The sequence below is a fragment of the Triticum dicoccoides genome, chromosome 2A (assembly GCF_002162155.2).
Source record: "Triticum dicoccoides isolate Atlit2015 ecotype Zavitan chromosome 2A, WEW_v2.0, whole genome shotgun sequence".
NCBI lineage: Eukaryota > Viridiplantae > Streptophyta > Magnoliopsida > Poales > Poaceae > Triticum > Triticum dicoccoides.
This window is the reverse complement of record NC_041382.1, coordinates 715,142,626-715,161,814: the sequence shown is the minus strand read 5'-3', so window position 1 is coordinate 715,161,814 and position 19,189 is coordinate 715,142,626. Positions and strand designations below refer to the sequence as shown.

The window sequence follows — 19,189 nt, the reverse complement described above, 5'->3', positions numbered from 1 at the left end:
TATATGATGCAACCAGAAGGTTTTGTCGATCCTAAAGGTGCTAACCAAATGTGCAAGCTCCAGCGATCCATCTATGGACTGGTGCAAGCATCTCGGAGTTGGAATATACACTTTGATGAGTTGATCAAAGCATATAGTTTTATACAGACTTGCGTTGAAGCCTGTATTTACAAGAAAGTGAGTGAGAGCACTACAGTTTTCTGATAAGTATATGTGAAAGACATATTGTTGATCGGAAATGATGTCGAATTTTCTGGAAAGCATAAAGGAGTTTTTGAAAGGAGTTTTGCAAAGAAAGACCTCGGTGAAGCTGCTTACATATTGAGCATCAAGATCTATAGAGATAGATCAAGACGCTTGATAAGTTTTTTTTCAATGAGTACATACCTTGACAAGATTTTGAAGTAGTTCAAAATGGACTAGTCAAAGAAAGAGTTCTTGCCTATGTTACAAGGTGTGAAATTGAGTAAGACTCAAAGCCCGACCAAGGTAGAAGATAGAAAGAGAATGAAAGTCATTCCCTATGCCTCAGCCATAGGTTCTATAAAGTATGCCATGTTGTGTACTAGATCTATTGTATACCCTACACTGAGTTTGGCAAGGGAGTACAATAGTGATCTAGGAGTAGATCACTGAACAACGGTCAAAATTATCCTTAGTGGAATAAGGATATGTTTCTCGATTATAGAGGTGAAAAAAGGTTCGTCGTAAAGGGTTACGTCGATGCAAGTTTTGACACTGATCTAGATGACTCTAAGTCTCAATCTGGATACATATTGAAAGTGGGAGCAATTAGCTAAAGTAGATCTGTGCAGAGCATTATAGACATAGAAATTTGCAAAATACATACAGATCTGAATTTGGCAGGCCCATTGACTAAACTTCTCTCACAAGCAAAACATGATCACACCTTAGTATTCTTTGGGTGTTAATCACATGGCGATGTGAACTATATTACTGACTCTAGTAAACCCTTTGAGTGTTGGCCACATGGTGATGTGAACTATGGATATTAATCACATGGTGATGTGAACTATTGATGTTAAATCACATGGCGATGTGAACTAGATTATTGACTCTAAAGCAAGTGGGAGACTGAAGGAAATATGCCCTAGAGGCAATAATAAAAGTTGTCATTTATAATTCCTTATATCATGATAAATGTTTATTATTCATGCTAGAATTGTATTAACCGAAAACTTAGTACATGTGTGTATACATAGACAAACAGAGTGTCACTAGTATGCCTCTACTTGACTAGCCCGTTGAATCAAAGATGGTTAAGTTTCCTAGCCATAGACATGAGTTGTCATTTGATTAACGGGATCACATCATTAGAGAATGATGTGATTGACTTGACCCATTCCGTTAGCTTAGCATTCAATCGTTTAGTATATTGCTATTGCTTTCTTCATGACTTATAAATGTTCCTATGACTATGAGATTATGCAACACCCGAATACCGGAGGAACACTTTGTGTGCTACCAAACGTCACAACGTAACTGGGTGATTATAAAGGTGCTCTACAGGTGTCTCCGATGATACTTGTTGAGTTGGCATAGATCGAGATTAGGATTTGTCACTTCGATTGTCGGAGAGGTATCTCTGAGCCTTCTCAGTAATGCACATCACTATAAGCCTTGCAAGCAATGCAACTAATGAGTTAGTTGCGGGATGATGCATTAAGAAACGAGTAAAGAGACTTGCCGGTAACGAGATTGAACTAGGTATTGAGATATCAACGATCGAATCTCGGGCAAGTAACATACCGATGACAAAAAAACAACGTATGTCGTTATGCGGTTTGACCGATAAAGATCTTCATAGAATATGTAGGAGCCAATATGAGCATCCAGGTTCCGCTATTGGTTATTGACCGGTAACGTGTCTCGTTCATGTCTACATAGTTCTCGAACCCGTAGGGTCCGCACGCTTAAAATTCGGTGACGATCGGTATTATGAGTTTATGTGTTTTGATGTATCGAAGGTAGTTCGGAGTCCTGGATGAGACCGGGGACATGACGAGGAGTCTCGAAATGGTCGAGACGTAAAGACCGATATATTGGATGACTATATTCGGACATCGGAAAGGTTTCGAGTGATTCGGGTATTTTTCGGAGTACCGGGGGAGTTACGGGAATACGGGAGTACATATGAGCCTTAGTGGGCTTTAGGGGGGAAAGAGGAGAAGCCACGAGGGCTGGCCACGCGCGCCCCATAGACCTAGTCCGAATTGGACTAGGGGAGGGGCTGCACCCCCTCTTTCCTTCTCCTCCCCCTCTCCTTTCTTTCCCCTCCTAGTAGGACTAGGAAAGGAGGAATCCTACTCCTACTAGGAGGAGGATTCCTCCTTCCCTTGGCGCGCCTAGAGAGGCCGGCCGACCTCCCCTTGCTCCTTTATATACGGGGGCACCCCAAGACACACAAGTTGATTGTTCCAAGCCATGTGTGGTGCCCCCTCCATCATAATTCACCTCGATCATATCGTAGCGGTGCTTAGGCGAAGCCCTGCGTCGGTAGCAACATCATCACCGTCATCACGCCGTCGTGCTGACGGAACTCTCCCGCGAAGCTCTACTGGATCGGAGTTCATGGGACGTCATCGAGCTGAACGTGTGCTGAACTCGAAGGTGTCGTGCGTTCGGTACTTGGATCGGTCGGATCATGAAGACGTACGACTACATCAACCGCGTTCTCATAACGCTTCCGCTTACGGTCTACGAGGATACGTGAACAACACTCTTCCCTCTCGTCGCTATGCATCACCATGATCTTGCGTGTGCGTAGAATTTTTTTTGAGATTACTACGTTCCCCAACACTATGTTTATCCTAATGTGATTTGGACTTGATGATGTTCAGCAAGGTGTACTGTTAAATTATGCTTATTTTTTATGATGCACTGTTTGGTTGTATTCAGTAATATTCATCGCATTTAGACCTTCTACGATTATGAAAATCTTCTTATAGAAGTCTAGTTCTTTCTTATTTTAGAAAAAGAAGTCTTGCTCTTCTTTCTTGCCGCTACTTGCGTTGCGAGCCAATCTTCAAATTGTTACGGAGAAGTCGTATTGTTCTGTCTTGCCTTGGTATTTTTGTAAGTTTGGACGTTGTGAGTCTGATTGCCAAAGCTTTTGTTTGCGTATCCTATGATAGTTGAATCTTTAATTTGCATAAACCTGATCATGGCAAGATCCATCAGTTTGGTAATTTTGTCCAACGAATTTGCAACCACAGAATCAAACAAAATCAAATTATATTCAATATAGAATATCATGCACCAAAGGATTACATCAGAAATTAGAAGAGATGCATTACAGGGCTGCAACAACAAAAACAAACAGGCTTGGACGGCAGGAACCTCACAGCCACATAACTCAAGAGCTTACGTAATCAGGTGTAGTGCATCAGCAACGTTCTCTGCTAGTACTCTGCTTCAGCTACAGCCCATTGCAAATTAATCAGGGCTGCAACGTTCTCTTCAGTGAAGCAAGCAGCGCCTATGCTGCCAGGTCGCCATCACATCGATCAGCGCTGGGGCTGACTCGCATCAGTGGTGTGACTAGCCCGTTGGTATTCTTTTATAGAAGAAGACTCCGTGAGCGCCTTGCCAACTGAGCTACGCTCAGTTCTCTTTAACGAGACCAACCTGGGCTAGACTAGTGGGCTGGCTGCGAACTTCCGCGCTTTGCCAACTTAATTTAGAGAACTAGTAAGTATGCGCGTGCCACGCACGTCGTGTTAGAATCAACATTTTTTAGGGGATCGGCTAGAGATGCCCTTACAAAGGTATAGAGTGACCCCTAGATAATACAGTACTAGCAATATGGATGAAAGGTTACCACAAACGAGTAGTTCACTTAACCTTTATAAGATGACATCTCAAAGGGCCACAGGTCGAAAGCTCGTCCGTGGTATGTCTGATAGATCTATGCCTCAGCACAAATGACATGATCGCTTCTGGGATAGCAAACAACGCACCGGCATATATTATTATTAGAAGGATAGAGGAGAAATGTCAAGCCGTAAGAGGAAGCCCGACAGAGGTTACAGCTGCGGCAGCCTGCCATGAACAAGCCGCCATGGCAGAGTCGCGAGAGAAAATTTGCAGTCCATGGAGCATCCATTGTTTCTCTTTTGTACACAACCTAAGGGGCCTTGTAGTACTTGGTGGGCACGAAGGGCATCTTGGTGACCACGGCGTCGTACTGCTTACCGCGGACGACCACCTTGAACTCGGTCCCGGCCTTGTGCAGGCCGTTCTTCACGTACCCCATGGCGATGTTCTTCTTCAGGCACGGGCTGAACCCGCCGCTCGTCACCTCGCCGATGTTCTCCCCGGTGCCGCTCACGATCTCGCTGTGGCTCCGCGGGGGTGGCCCCTGCGAGAAGATGCCCACGCGCCGGATCTTGGGGCCTTCCTTGAGCTGCTTCAGGATCACCTCCGCGCCCAGGAAGCCGCCCTCAGCCTTCCTCCGCTTGCCGATCGCCCATGAGAGGCCGGCCTCGACCGGCGTGATGTGCTGCTCCATGTCGTTGCCGTACAAGCAGAGGCCAGCTTCCAGCCGGAGACTGTCGCGGGCGCCCAGGCCGGTCAGCCTCACCTTGCCCTCGGATTTCTCCAGGAGGGCCTTTGCGAGATCAACCGCGTTCTCTGATGGGACGGAGATTTCAAATCCATCTTCGCCGGTGTAACTGAAATGAGAAGAGTTTCAGAGACAGAAGCAAATTGTTCAAAACAACAACATCATCAATTGATAGACACATAAAGGACTGGTGTAAGAAGCTTCACTATAGAATTTGAAAGCTAAAATAAGATGGCACTTTATCGATTGCCTTTAAGCAACAGTAACCAAATAACATCCCATAGACCCACTTTTGGCATGCCAGATTGAACAGTAAAGTGATTTCAGTATTTATGAATTATGATGGACAAGTGATGCTTGGTCAATGTAAAAAAGTTAGTACTGATGCTCTTAAGGAATTGTCCTGGTATTAAAGAAAGGAGTAGAGTCATGATATTATTATTTTTTAGAATCATAATATTGAAACTGGAAGTAATAATAATGGATGAAAAGGATTATACCCAGTTCTGGTGAGGAAGCAAGCAGATCCGTTGATGTCAATCATCTTGAAATCACTGAAGTACATTTTGCTCAAATCTTCCTTTGTCAGCAACTGGAGAGTTGGTGCAGCAAGAGGACCCTGCTCATGTCAAGGAACAGAGTTACAATGGTGTCTTCCTGTAAATTCGGGAAATAGTGCTCCCTCCGTCCCATAATATAATAGCGTTTTTGACACTACTAGTGTCAAAAGCGCTCTTATATTATGGGACGGAGGGAGTACATATGTAGGAGAAGCATATCAAATGTACATAATTGCCATTAAAGTGAAAATGTATTACTTCGACAAAACCACACAAATAGCGCCAAGAAGTTCAGGATAGAAAGATCACTTCCCCCGCAATGTAGAATAAAAAAATCCTACATTGTGAAGATCATTTCTATTTTATGAATAGATGCGCAAACATTAATCCTCCTCTTGCTGAAACTTGAATTGGGTTGTTATGAACTGCTTCTATAATTTCATAGGACCTCGTAGTTTTTTTTTAATGGGACGAAAACTGGCAGGAGCAACTGCCTTTTCTATTAGGAGGAATGTCTGCTGTCACAATCCAATCTAGGCACCACTGGATTACATCAAAGTGAAAACACATAAGAAACTTTAGCTCGAGAGTCCACCAACCGAGAAAAAGACACGCAAACCTGCTCAACTACTACCTCAGAATTCAGATAGAGCATTGCATCTTGTAAGAACTAAGAAGCCAAAACTTGACCAAGCAAGCACAATTGCTAATCAAGAAATCTCACCAAGCAGCAAGATGAAAAAAAAATCCCTAGATTTTGGCGTCTGCACACCATCAAAAGAAAATTCTGCCATATTAGCTGAACTCATAGTCTATACAATATGAACAACAAACCATAAACTGACATCATCAATGATACTAATAATGTCTTTTCCCTAGTAAAGCTAAATGTTACTCTGAACTAATCACATTGAAACTCAATTTCACAAACAATGAACCGAATCGCCATGTGTCAACACTCTATCATATTGTACATTCCAAAACCTTTCCTGGCAGAAATGGGCCATTTATTTATGGTAGTACCCTTGTAGCTCCTCCAAATACTACAGCATTCGCTAATCCTAGAAATAAATATATGTATCCAACCTTGGGAATCTTCAACCCATTGCAGAAATCAATAATTAACCATAAACTGTTCAGAAAACCAATCAAGATGAAGAGAGCAGAGAAGGAAGGGCCAGCTGACCTGCAGGGCGAGGAGGGAGCGCTCGTCGTGGACGTGCCACTTGACGTCGCCGCCCTTCTTCTGGAAGGCCTCCATGTGGGCGCCGATGTGGGCGAGGTCCTTGTCCCGGCAGCCGGCGTTGACGACGAGGTAGACGTGGTGGTCGTTGACCTTGGTGACGACGGAGTCGTCGATGGCGCCTCCCTTGTCGTTGGTGAAGACGGTGAGGGAGCCGGTGCCGTCCTTGAGGGCGGCGACGTCGGCGACGACGAGCGACTCGAGGAAGGGGATGGCCTGGCTGCCCTGCAGGCTGAGGCCGCACATGTGGGAGACGTCGAAGAGGCTGCCGTGGGCGCGGCAGTTGAGGGTGGAGTCCATGATGGTGTCCTTGTACTGGATGGGCATGCTCCAGCCGGCGAAGGGCACCATCTTGCCCCCGTGCGCCACGTGGAAGTCGTAGAGCGCCGTCTTCTTGAGCTCCGCCTCGGCCGCCTCCGCCGCGCCCGCGAGGTGGCGGCGCGCGGCCGTGGAGGCGCCGCCCGTGGAGGAGGCGGCGGCGGCGCGGCGGGCCAGCGTGGCGCACGCGAGGAGGCCTCTCATCGTGGCGGGGTGGGGCTGAGAGGGGGGAGTGGTGGTGGGGGAGTGGGATGGGAAAACAAAAGATGAGATTTTGAGGGGTGGTGGTGGGTGGCGACGGGGAGGCGATCGGCGGATCGGGAGTGGGTGGTGGCTGCCGCTGCCTCGGCGCGAGCTCAGCTCGGAGGGGGTTTGGTGATGATGGATCAGTGAGCGATCAGTGGCGCGTCAGTGCCCGTCTTGTTGGCTTTCGGATTATTTTTTGTTGGGTTTTTGTCCGGCTTTGGTGGTGGATGGTGACGGCTCTCCCTCACCGGGCAAAGATCGTGTGCGAGTCCATAAAAAGAACACTTCACAGATTCTTGCTTTCTAGTGGTAAAACAGTCCAAATCGCAGACAGATTGAGATAAAAACCATTCTGATCTGAACGGCAAAACTGGGCAGAGACTAACGAAAAAATCATTCCGAGGATCCGCGTACGCATTGGCATCATGGCAGGGCAACTGGCCAGGAAGCAACAGCGCTGAGGCCATGCAGATACGGCATCCAAGACTATAGACAAACATAGGAGGATGGCAGCGCCCGACCAGGCTCAGATGCATGTTATTGATTCAGCAGCAGAGGAGGGAGGTAACGTACCTAACCCACAAATAACAATATTCTGGCAACCACTTGACATGGGATCACGAAACAAAAACACACCAGCATTGCCTTTCCAACAACCAAGCGACAGATTCTTCATTCATATCATAGGCCTAAAACCATCAAACCGATGAACCATTCCAAACTGAACTAAGACTTTTGGTGGTCAGATCTAGCAGTTCAAGAAAGCATGCCCATGCCATCCAGGGAGGCTTACAACCAGATCAAAACGCTGCTTCAAAATGCCAGGCGACGACGCGTCTCTATATAGGTATTCACAGGCTTCATCTCGCGGACATGAATTAAGGGTAAAACAGGTGACAACGTCTTGACCGCACATGTGGACGAAAAAGGTCTCGGTAAATTCTGCAAGTACCTCACTACTTAGACCCTGCAGACTTCTTCGAAGATGATTTCTTCTGCTTCTTCGGTTCCTTCTCGGGTATCTTCTCTGCCTCGACCGTCTTCTTCCTGTCCTTCCTCTCCCTCTTCTTCAAAGCATGCATGTGGGCTTTAAGAACCAGGGCATATGAAGCTTGGAATTTCAGATACTCCTTTGCAGACAGCTGAAAGGCATGGCAAGCACGGTAAGATTCACTGATTGGTCCAGAAATGCAATGAAAGTGCCAGGACAGATATGTTCAATAATGCCACCATGAAATGAAAATAAAATAAGTCCTCAGTCCTCATAACCAAAACAATATTGCAGATTACAGTTCTCTGATGACATTTCAGAAAATATTCATAGTATTGCCAACATATCAGAAATATAGCATGAACATTTACCATAAGCCCTAAGTGCACATATTTATCCAGCCTTAAGCAAGCACTTGGCGGAAAAAATGCCCCTACTTAGGTGAGTTGCAAAAATTTGATATGGCTGGGGCCAAATAGGTATGCACAAGGATAAACAGATTAGTTCATGTGAGTATTTATTTTGTGTTGTCAGGATATGAAATGGGAAGGCATGTTTCCAAATTGACAGCAGACATCATTACTAATTAGGATAGCTAGTAACCCTTCTACATGAAAATGAAGGAAATATAAGATAACAGAAATAAACAACAGTTTTGTAGCCATAAATAGGGACGCCTTACATCACCACTTCAACCATCAAAATTAAAAGGAGAAGTAAAACTGTTACCAAAACTTAGGTCATGGGAATTAGGAGTCTTAACATGTCAATTCTCCTTTTTTAGATAGACCGTGATTTCATTACTAAGACTTGCACAGATTGCCAGCAACAGTGTCTTGTGGAAAAAGATGCACATAGTCAATTGTTTCATCGGAGAGCATAAATGCATGGAAAGAAAAATGCATGGGTTCACATCGATGCATATCCTTGTCAATGGTAAATGCTCCTTGATGAGGGCTTTCACAAAAGCTAGATAAGGTGATATCATGAGGTGCTACAACATGATCTTGGGAAAATATCATTCAGGTGTTTGCAAAGTGGAAATAGATTGTATACACTTTGATAAATGGAGTTCAACTGATGTAAGATGAAACAATTAATGCGGGTCGTCACTGGTTCATGCAATTGAAACTTGGCAAGAGCAAGAAAATCTGTCCCATCCTTCAAATTTGCACCAATTGCTGAACCATCTTAACACTGGTAAGTTCTAACTCTTTCCCATTCAGTAATAAGATTGGTAATCAGGACAACTCATTAGTGATGGCCCCCTCTCCCCACTGCCCTATTAGTTTAACTACAGCTGTAGCAATACGAGAGGTTACTGCATAAAAGACTTGCACCACTATGATCAGAATGTACCAAACATAAGTGCTTCAGTCCTAACTTTATACTTGTCATTATGCTACTCAAAGTTACTGCATATCCCCCAGCACTGGGATGATCGCGATATGACACAATGATCATATATACAGTGTATCCTCTCTACATATTCAGGTAATTCTGTTGATTTACCTACCTATCAATTTCTCAATACGAACAAACCATCCTCACCTCGAAGTAACAACCAACAAACATTCTATCAGCATGTGTGCAAACCCGAGTTGTTTCACTTCATATCCAGAGGAAATATGCAAATGTCTGATCTATGATTCACAATCCTAGCAGAACAGGGGCTAATGACAATGACTAACAGCGGCCTGATTACCACCAGGTACAGAATCAATGCAAAACACATCTCACAGCCATAATGCCGAACCAGCAGCAGGAAGAAAGTGAATAGTACCGAGGTGGAGATGTTCCTCTTGCCATCGGAGGCGCGGACAAGGCACCGGTACTCGACAGGCTCCCCCTTACTCGCCATCTTCTTCAACCTAGCCTGACACTTCATCGACGCTGCACACATCAAACAACTCGTCACATCAGACTTGCTGAACCCATCAAATCCACAACCCAAACCACACGAACGAGCCGTAAGGGGAGAGGACTCACATCGCTTCATGGTGACCCACACGGAGCCCTTCTCCGTGCTCCGCTCGTACATGTTGGTCAGCTCGCTCAGGAACGGATCTGCCTGCATCAGCACCTGCACAGACCACGCAATGCCGCGAGTAGACATGGTCAGAACCAGTTCAACAAAGCAGGGCGGAGTTTCCGCTCAGTTTTCCACCATCGATCTGAACTACGCGACGCCCGGGACTGGTGGAAGCGGCCGGATCGGTTCCAAATTCTAGGGCGAAAACACCGGGAGATCTGGTTCTCCGCCGAGCTCTTCTCGCCAGATCGCGATTCTCGGCGGGACGGGCATGAAACACGGCGCGGATCGGAGGAACAGAGCATCGGGCAGGGGATTACCATCTTGAGGAGGGTGGCCTCGCGATCGCCGGGGGAGCGGAGGTCTTCCCCTTGTCCGCCGAGCCTTGCTCTCCTCTTCGTCGGCTCCGCCGCTGGGGTTCGGGTCGGAGATGGGGGAGGGGGAGGGGGAGAGGGGAGGGTGGGGTATTGTGGGAGGACGGACGGGGGAGATCACGGGACGGGAGAGATCTGACGGATAAGGTGGCCGGGTGGGACGGCAGGGGCTGTGAACTTGTGAAGGCAACCTTGGACTGGATGACGGAACGGTGACGCCGACTTTTTTTTTCGACGGGAAACGGTGACGCCGACTTGGAAGAGAGGACCGTCAAAAAAAAACTTGGGAAGAGAGGCAGAAACGCCGTGATTCGGTTCCTTGGGCTTGGGCTGAACGGGATAAGCATGACACTCTTTTTTTTTATTCTCCGTATTTATTGTGTTTTATTTAAATCAAAAAATATAAAATTGGATCAAACCATAAACATTTACATTAACAGATATATATGATGTGAAAATATATTCCGTGAGGAATCTTTGGTATCGTAAAAGTTAATGATGTTTTTTTTATAAATTTGATCAAAACATAGAAAGTTTGACTTATGATAAAGCTATAATATACAGAGTAAATAAAACCGAAGAGTATACTATTCCTTCTTATGTCATTGACTATACCAAACATGTTTAGCAATATTTGGGCAAGAGAATGAGATTTTAAAGGTGAGAGTTTGTTAGAAGATTAGGCTTGAAAAGTTGAATAACTAAGTCGGGCCGGGTCGGGCTTGTCTCATGAGGCGGGCTCGGGCCTTGTTTGCAACCCAAAAGGTAATTCAAATGGGGCTTAGGCTCGGACTTCTATTTTTTTTTAGATTTTTGTGTTGGGCTTTCACACGTAAGCACTTAAAATGCAATCTTCAGACTTTCAAGCTTGATTTCGGGTTGGGCTCACTCGGGTGTCGCCCAAATCCACCAGCACTGCAGCCACGTCGGCACTCCCAATCGACCATCGCAACCCCCGACTCCCACCAAATGGCCAGATCTAGCCGTCGGGGTTCGCCGCTTGTGATTTTATGCGCACAACAGCCCCGAGCACTCACTGGCTCACCTCCTCCCGATCCTTCAGTGACACCCAAGGAGGGGGGGGGGGGGAGAGAACACTGGAAGTAATCGATCTTTCGTGCAATGGCTCCAGCCCATGCACCGTGGACTGGGAGAAAACCCTGGGTGAAAACGACTCTGACGCCAACACATAGTTTAAGTTTGAATCGAGGAAGAAGATTAGTTTTTTTAAGTTTTTATTTTGTTCGAATCGACAAGTTTTAATCTGTATTATGCAATGTAGTTTGAATGGACTTGTGATATCTATGTTCAAATTTATGTGAGAAAAATGTTTTAGGGAGCTAAATTTAAGAGTTCGGCTAGGAACCATATTTTTTAACTCAGTTTAAGTAGGCATATAGGGCTCAATTATAAGCCTTTTGCTAGGGACGCTTTTCAAAATGATAACAATACGAAACACCTCCGTGCCCATCTGCCCCTCTACCTGTCCTGCGGCTCGTTCTTCCGGTAGCTCCTCTTCATGTGATGGTGGTTCCGGCCTACGGTCAGACTTCCTCATCTTCGGATTTTGCCCCGACGGCATGGGATTGCTTAGACTCGGCCAGGCCGAAATCCTTGCTCGACCTTTCAATGCTGGCAGCGGCGACACCTACGGGTGTCGTTCCCTTACTGGAGGCGATGCCATGGTTTCTATCTGTGCCTTTCTTCGAGCGTCAGGGAAAACTCTAGGTCTCTTTTTTTTCAGATCGGACAACGACGGCGCCGTGGCGTCGTTCTTCTCATGAAGGCGTCGTCTTGTTGCTCGTGGAGTCCTCGATGATGGATTTCGAGATGTTGGTCGTCTTATTGGTTTGGTTTGGGCTGCGTCCTGGGGCGGCGAGTTTAGCCGTGTTTTTCTCTATTTGGGTTGAGCATTCCATGTTTTATATGCTCCGAACGCCATGTTCACGCCTCCTGCATTCGATTCATGTGTTGTATCATCACCTAAACTTTTTCTTATTTTTTTTATTAATAAAAAATGGTACGCAAGCTTTGTGTATTGGTGAAAAAAAAACACGACAGACAGGGAGTAGTCGCCAAAATCAGAACGTGATCGACAGCATTTCGTCTCCAATCTTTATTTCTACGAATTTATTGCCCGATACATCGATCGATCAAATGGAGGCGCAAGAACGAGCGGCATCTCAAATCGACCAGCGCGCGCGCACAAGTAGACGTACTACTAGTAGGCCGGATGCAGCGCGCCTCCCAATCTAGAGGCGTGCGCGGCGGATCCTGTCGCCGTCGGTGACGACGTGGGCGCGGGTGATGTCCCGGAGCGACGGGCACCCGCTGAGCGCCATGGCCAGCTCCAGCTCGTCCCGCAGCATCTGCAGCACCTTCCGCACCCCCGCCTCGCCGTCCACCGCCAGCGAGTACAGCACCGGCCTACCGATCTGCACGCCACACCAAACCCACACATCGAGCAAGCGTCAGCATCGCCGGCCAAGAAAGAAACACGCAGATCGAGTGTGTCTGTACTTACGAACACTCCCGCGGCTCCGAGTGCCAGCGCCTTGAACACGTCGGTGCCACGCCGGACGCCGCCGTCCAGGAACACCGGCAGCCGTCCCTTCGCCTCTCTGACCACCTGATTTTTTTTACACACTTTTGGTCAATATGCATGCATGAAGATTTTTTTTACTGAAGCTTCCTGAACTTTATCTGCAGTTTCCCATATTCCTTCTCGTAGTACTACAGGTGCGGCTTGCGACTGGTTGGCACACATACCTCTTCCAGGCAGCTGATGGTTGCAGGGACATAGTCCAGCTGCCGAGCGCCATGGTTGGACACGATGATGCCGGCCGCGCCGTACTCGATGGCAATCCTAGCTGCATTTTGCACAAGTTTCTTGATGGACTGATATGCCGCCACAGCAAAAAGAGATGCAGCATTTTGGGAACGGAGGCGTGCTGAAAAAACTTACTGTCTTCTGCAGTCATGACACCTTTCACCAAGATCGGCAACGAGGTAATTGTCTGCAGCCACTTGACGTCCTGCATTTGTGCATCATCAGTGTTCATTATTCCATTCAGTAGGTGCTACGATACCTTCCAACAGCATTTTAAATTAAAAAAAAATAGAGGAAAAAAAAAGTACCTCCCAACAAAGAGATTGGTCGACTTGGCTAGCAACATAGGAAGCCAGCCCAGAATCATCTGTCTGGCAAGCCACAAAGGACATGGTAAGATGTCTGATAATAACATTCTACTTAGGCTCTCTAAAAAAACATTCTACTTAGGCGATTTCTGCGATACGATTGGCTTGGTTGTCAGGCAATTAACCTTGTCCATCTTGCCGAGGTCCAGCGCCGCAAAGTTCTCCAGCACCAGATGTGGAGGCAAGTTGAACCTGTCAAAAGTAATCATAAATTCAGATTTCAGGGTGCAGATTGTGCAGTTCCTAGTAAAATGGAATAGACCATTTATTGAGTAAATTGGCATGATAATGTGCACATCTGTTGGATTTGGACCTGTTCTTGATATCAGCTTCCCTGCGGCCGAGCCTTGGAGTATCGACGGTGAGGGCGATCGCCTTGAACCCCGCCATTTCAGCCCTTTTCACGAGTTGCCGAACTATATTCCTGTCCTTGTAAACCTGACGAAGACAATGATCCACGCCTTGGTCAGTTGGTCAGGTTAAAGAACAAGAAACAATTTTCACATGTTATTATTAGTCTCATAGTTTGTGAGGCTGAAGATGACACATACATAAAGCTGGAAGAAATGAATCCCGGGTCCTACTGAGTTAACCCTTTCCACACTAGAAGTAGCCCATGAAGACAATGTCTGAAAAAAGCATAAACCATATAAAGCTAGCATCAGCACAGTAATTATTGGGAAAGATCAAAGCTGCTACAAGAGTCAGGTGATCTTCCAAACCATTATGGTCCCTGCAGATGCCGCTGCTCTTGCAGTAGCAAGCTCTCCTGCATATATGGCAGATAAACTTCTCTATGAGAACATTGCTCTGGAAATAGCAAGGAGATGGTGACTGCAAATTTGTTTGAATTAACCTTCAGGGTGAGCCATTTTCTGCATGGCCGTGGGAGCGATCATGATCGGCATGGAGACGTCGAAGCCCAAGATATTTGTGGCCATGTTGATATGGGACACATCAATCAGTACGCGTGGTCGGAACCTGAAACCAAATTGAAATCAAAGTCTACAATAAGATAGATGCGTATGATCCTTAGGGCATCTCTAGTCCATGCCCAAAAATTCTCCAAGTCCCACCCAAAAGATAGAAGTTTGAATTTTGATGAGCTATTTTCAACAGGGGCACTTCTGCCCATGCATGTATGTATGTATGCTGATGTCATTTATCCTCTCTGAGAGTTCCTGACGAAATTGTCATCTACTTTGACCATCAGAACCACATATGACAACAAGACTCGTCTGATCCCTTGTCCTCTACTCAATGCCATGAGATCCAATATTATTTGTCCAGGTCTGCTGCCATCTACTTATATACTAATCAAAATGCAAACCAATCACCTACGCGCAGCCTGTCAGGACTAAACTTGTACTCATAACAGTGGGGTTGTAAATTTTTCCACAAGGGTTCATCTGAGACTTATCCTACGCCATCTCCAAAGATTTTATTATTTTAATAACGCAAAAAGTTTCGATTGACGCCGACACTTGCCATTATACATTGTAAAAGAAGTTTATGTCATCCTTGCAAAAAACTAATGCTGAAGCTCTTTCTACCGCCTTACTTTTTTCTGAATTATTAGTTGCTGATGCCAATAAAAACAAGCACAGTTCATCTAGCAGCATATACTACCAAATAGACACAGCTCAGAAGTTGAAAATACAATAAATAGATACGGCTAAAAGCATGAGACCTGCTACTTTGGAGGATAGCTTACAGGATTCTGGAGAAGGCCTCCCTGTTCTCGTTGAGCGTCCACTGATCCTCTGCGCCGGAGGCGTAGTAGTCGTACACCATCTTGGGCAGCTTCTCCTTGGCCAGCCTCTCGTACTCGGACACATTCGTGATCATCTCCATGCCCCTGCTCGAACAATCTCATTATTAGTCCCCAGTTCAATCTGTCCATGCCTTTATGAACACAGCAAGCAGTCAAGCAGATCCTCTGCTTTTTGTCTCAAAGACAGTACACCATGAATAAACTGAAGACCGCTCTCGCACAGATAATTTGACAGAGATGAATCAACAAAGGCAAGAACAGCACGAAGAAACGAGGAGGCCGATCTATCCGAGGAGGAGTTGATTAGCTGCAGAATCTATCCATGGATTCCTGATTCGGTATCAGTAGTTCGAGATGTTACTTTCGAATCAGTGCTGAAAAATCGAAAGCAAAACGATCCGACGGACGGCCGAGAAAGAAGCGCAAAATCATCCCGAGAGATCACAAGAAAGAGGAACGAGGCGGGTAATCCAAGGGAAATGAGAGGAAAGGAACCAGTGGGACTCACATGGCTCGAAGGGGGAGGAGCGATGAACGGAGGCAGGCTGCGTGCACGAGGAGGGCTGCGCGACGGCGGCTCGTCCGTGTCCTGGAGCGGAAGCGGAACAGGGGAGGAGGTCCCGTGGTGTCACCGGGGTGTGGTATTTAAAGGCTTTTTTTCAGCAAATGAATGTGGTTTGGTGGTGAGACTGGTGTCACTGTTCTGAACTCCTTCTGATGAGGCAGCCCATCTATAGCTCAGAGGCATGTTCAAAAATGGTATTTAAAAAAATCAATAATGGAAGGAAGATAATGATGGTATTGTTTGTGTCATTATACCTACGTACTTAAAGCAGATTCTAGCATGTAAACGTGATCAGCTTTTGTATTATTATTAGTCTTTTGTTAGCATGAAGTGTTTTTTGCAGGTTGAGATGGTGGAATAGGATACTGGTATCAGTCCCTTGAGATATGCCTCATTCTCTATAAATTTTTATTAGGGATGAATAGATTCCATTTTTACAAACAAGTTGTGCCAAAGTGACAATTTTTATATGGAGTTAGAGTACGATGTAGGTTACAAATATGGGGATCTCATGAGTTGGATAGCTGCACTATGGTGGACGAAACTAGGCGAGATGCACTAGACTGATGGGGATAGGATTTACGACTTCAACTTGTGGCTCTCATAAGTTGTGGAGCTTCAGAAATCCAATTCGGCTCTTGTCACGCACCAAAAATGATTTTGTGCAAATGTTGCTTTTTTTTAAAAAAAGACATGTTTATTGTCACACTCAAATGCCATTTGCAAAAATTTAGAAAGAAACTTTAAGCATTTTGACCTGTGCAGAAAAAGAACGAGTCTGTATGCTAAATGTTACGCTTGATTTTGTTTTTTTCATCGGTAAAGCACTGATATCCCGTTTCGCATGAAAATTGTCAAGCACGGTTTTCACACTAACATGAACATCGGCACAAAAGAAAAATCAGAATTTTTAGTATTTATTTACTATTATTTTAAAATTTATTATTCATCCGAGAGCATATGCTCCCCAGAACCAAAACGGCCATTCTGTGGAGTTTGCCTTGTTAAACCTCTCTTTTTTTGTAGGGACCTTGGCCTCCTTATATAGGGGTTGGAGAGGTGGTGTGAGACTTAGGCCATCTTCACCGCGCGACCCCAAATGAACGTCCGGTTTAGCCGGATTTTGTCCCTTTAGGGTGCCGTCCGCGTTTGTCTGATGGATCGTGGGTGCGCCCAACGCGCGGCCGCACCCAAAACCTGTTCGAGGTGGACGTGAATAAAAAAATTAAAAACTTAAATCAAATGACTAAAAAATTAAATAAACGCAATTAAAAAAACATAAAACATATATATAGGGGTTACGGCCACAAAACGGCCCAGTTTATCAGTCCACTTAAACGACCCAGTTCATAATTAACATAAAACCAAAATAAAGAAAAGCCTCCCGCGCGCTCCTGCCGCGCCCGTCGATGCCGTGGTCGTCGCCGTCTTCATTGGCCGCCGGTGTCGTCGTCGTCGCTGACGAGGTCGACGTATTCCGGTGGCGTCCACAGGTGGGCCGGTGGTCCGTGGTGCATGGGGGCGGCGGGCTGCAAGGTGGCCGGTGGTGCCTGCACCACTTCCTCCCGAGGCGAGGCCTCCCGCTCCGGCGATCGCGACGGCGTGGGGCACCAGTTCACGGCCCCCAGGATGGCCGCCATCTGCTCAGCGGAGCACGACTAGCTCCACCCCTGGCCACCAGGTCAGGGTGGAACGCGGCCACCGGCAGCTCCTCCACCACCTCCTCCCGAGGCGCCATCTCCAGCTCGGGGATGGCAACATCGCCGGCCGCGGAGAGGGCCATCGTCGCCTCGAGGTCCGCCCATTGGCGCTCGTCATGCGTGTGCATGGAGTCCTCCAGCACACGCGTCATGAGCCAGGCCTCCTCCTCTGCCGTCATGCGAGGAGGTGGGGGTGGCGATGGAGATGGCGACGGCGACGGCGTGGGCGTCAGGCCGCGCACCCGTGTACGCCCGCGCACCTGGGGAGCCGCTCAGGGCTCACGTGGTCGCCGCGGCCCCGTCGATGTGCCGGTGAAGAACGACGCCCGCCGCACGTCGTGCTCATCACGGAGCCACGTGTCCCACAATGTCGAGTCAGGGGCGTACCTCTCGTCGTAGTAGAGGTCGTCCGGGAGGAGGAGGCGGCGGCGTTCGATCTCCTGGTGGCACGCACGGCCGCTCTGCGGGACGGGCGGGATCGGCACACGGTCGGCCGACAAGTGCCAGTTATTGGGGAGGTGGACGTCGCTCCAGGGTAGCGGTGTCCTTGTCTCCCAATAACGGCGGCAGATGGCCGCCTCGATGTAGTGCCGGTCGCGGTCGCCGGCGGCCGTGGGCGCGATGAAGAACGCGGGCAGCGCGGGGCCCGACGTGGTGGCGATGGCGACACGGACTCCTCCTTCTTCACCGAGCCGCGGCGGCGTCCCGACGAGGAACCAGCCTCGCGGTCGTGCTTGCCTTTGCGGCCATAGTTCCAGAGGCCCATGGCTGTGGGCGGCCGACCGGCGAGTTCTTGGCTAGGGTTTGGGTTCGGCGCTGTCGGATTTCGAGGAGGCCGCGGGGTGGCGTGGGGCAATGTGGACGATGACCCGTCCACGCTTCTCACTTAAAGAAGGACGGCGACCTTTCGATGTGCGGATGATAGGTGGGGCCGCCCGCTCATGGGCATTGATGTGGGCGGGTGGGAGGTAGGTGGCCGCCTGCCACGCGGCCCCGACGCGGACGAGGCGCGCGTCCGTTTGGTGTCCGTCGCGACCCAAACCCGATGCAAGTTTGCGCTCGAAATGGGTCGGCTCAGACACAAAACGGACAAGATGGGTTCAGGCCGTCGCGCGCTGAGCCGCCTCGTTTGTCCGTTTTACCCCAAATGGACGGGGCCGGACAGGATAGGGTCGCGCAGTGGAGTAGGCCTTAGAATCCTCCATGAATATGTGTCTCTGCTTTCCATGGTTGAAGGGAGCAAATCCGAGTATCTGAAAGGTACCTCTTAGATTATGGCTCAATATGAAGACAAAGTCGGTTGAACTCATATGGACCCCCCATTTTCACTAGTCAATATATACATGCAATGTACGTTAATTTAGAAGTATATTAAGTGCATGTAAATATTAAGTAGAATATTATTTGCATGTTTGGCGTGGGAGGTTCATGAGTATTTTTTCCTCCAAAATCATCAAGGTTAGCTTGTGTAGGTTTGGTCCGCTACAATATCTTCATCGAATTCATGGTGGAACGTTGAAATGTAGAAGTTGAAGCTCAAGATGATGATTTCGACTAACCTTGATGTAGCATTTTGTATCACTAATCTTTGTTCTCATTTTTG

The 19,189-nt window shown here is 47.3% G+C and overlaps 3 protein-coding genes across 3 annotated transcripts; all 3 read right to left on the bottom strand.

Annotated features, from left to right (window-relative positions):
- Positions 1–3,893: 3,893 nt before the first annotated feature.
- On the bottom strand, positions 3,894–6,925 carry LOC119356526 (aminomethyltransferase, mitochondrial-like). The gene is made up of 3 exons (XM_037623488.1): positions 6,332–6,925; positions 5,086–5,204; positions 3,894–4,694 (listed from the first exon to the last, which is right to left on the bottom strand). The coding sequence occupies exons 1-3, from the start codon at positions 6,908–6,910 to the stop codon at positions 4,148–4,150; spliced, it is 1,245 nt and encodes a 414-aa protein (XP_037479385.1). The 5' UTR covers positions 6,911–6,925; the 3' UTR covers positions 3,894–4,147.
- Positions 6,926–7,573: 648 nt separating this feature from the next.
- LOC119356527 (signal recognition particle 14 kDa protein) lies at positions 7,574–10,453 on the bottom strand. Its single transcript, XM_037623489.1, has 4 exons — positions 10,296–10,453; positions 9,933–10,026; positions 9,727–9,836; positions 7,574–8,094 (listed from the first exon to the last, which is right to left on the bottom strand). The coding sequence occupies exons 1-4, from the start codon at positions 10,296–10,298 to the stop codon at positions 7,909–7,911; spliced, it is 393 nt and encodes a 130-aa protein (XP_037479386.1). The 5' UTR covers positions 10,299–10,453; the 3' UTR covers positions 7,574–7,908.
- A 1,965-nt stretch (positions 10,454–12,418) lies between these two features.
- Positions 12,419–15,983, bottom strand: LOC119356523 (peroxisomal (S)-2-hydroxy-acid oxidase GLO3). Its single transcript, XM_037623487.1, has 12 exons — positions 15,830–15,983; positions 15,262–15,405; positions 14,404–14,528; positions 14,270–14,316; positions 14,099–14,176; positions 13,861–13,985; positions 13,673–13,739; positions 13,488–13,550; positions 13,315–13,384; positions 13,119–13,219; positions 12,874–12,978; positions 12,419–12,784 (listed from the first exon to the last, which is right to left on the bottom strand). Coding segments are annotated over exons 1-12 (1,110 nt in total). The 5' UTR covers positions 15,832–15,983; the 3' UTR covers positions 12,419–12,601.
- Between the last annotated feature and the right edge of the window lie 3,206 nt (positions 15,984–19,189).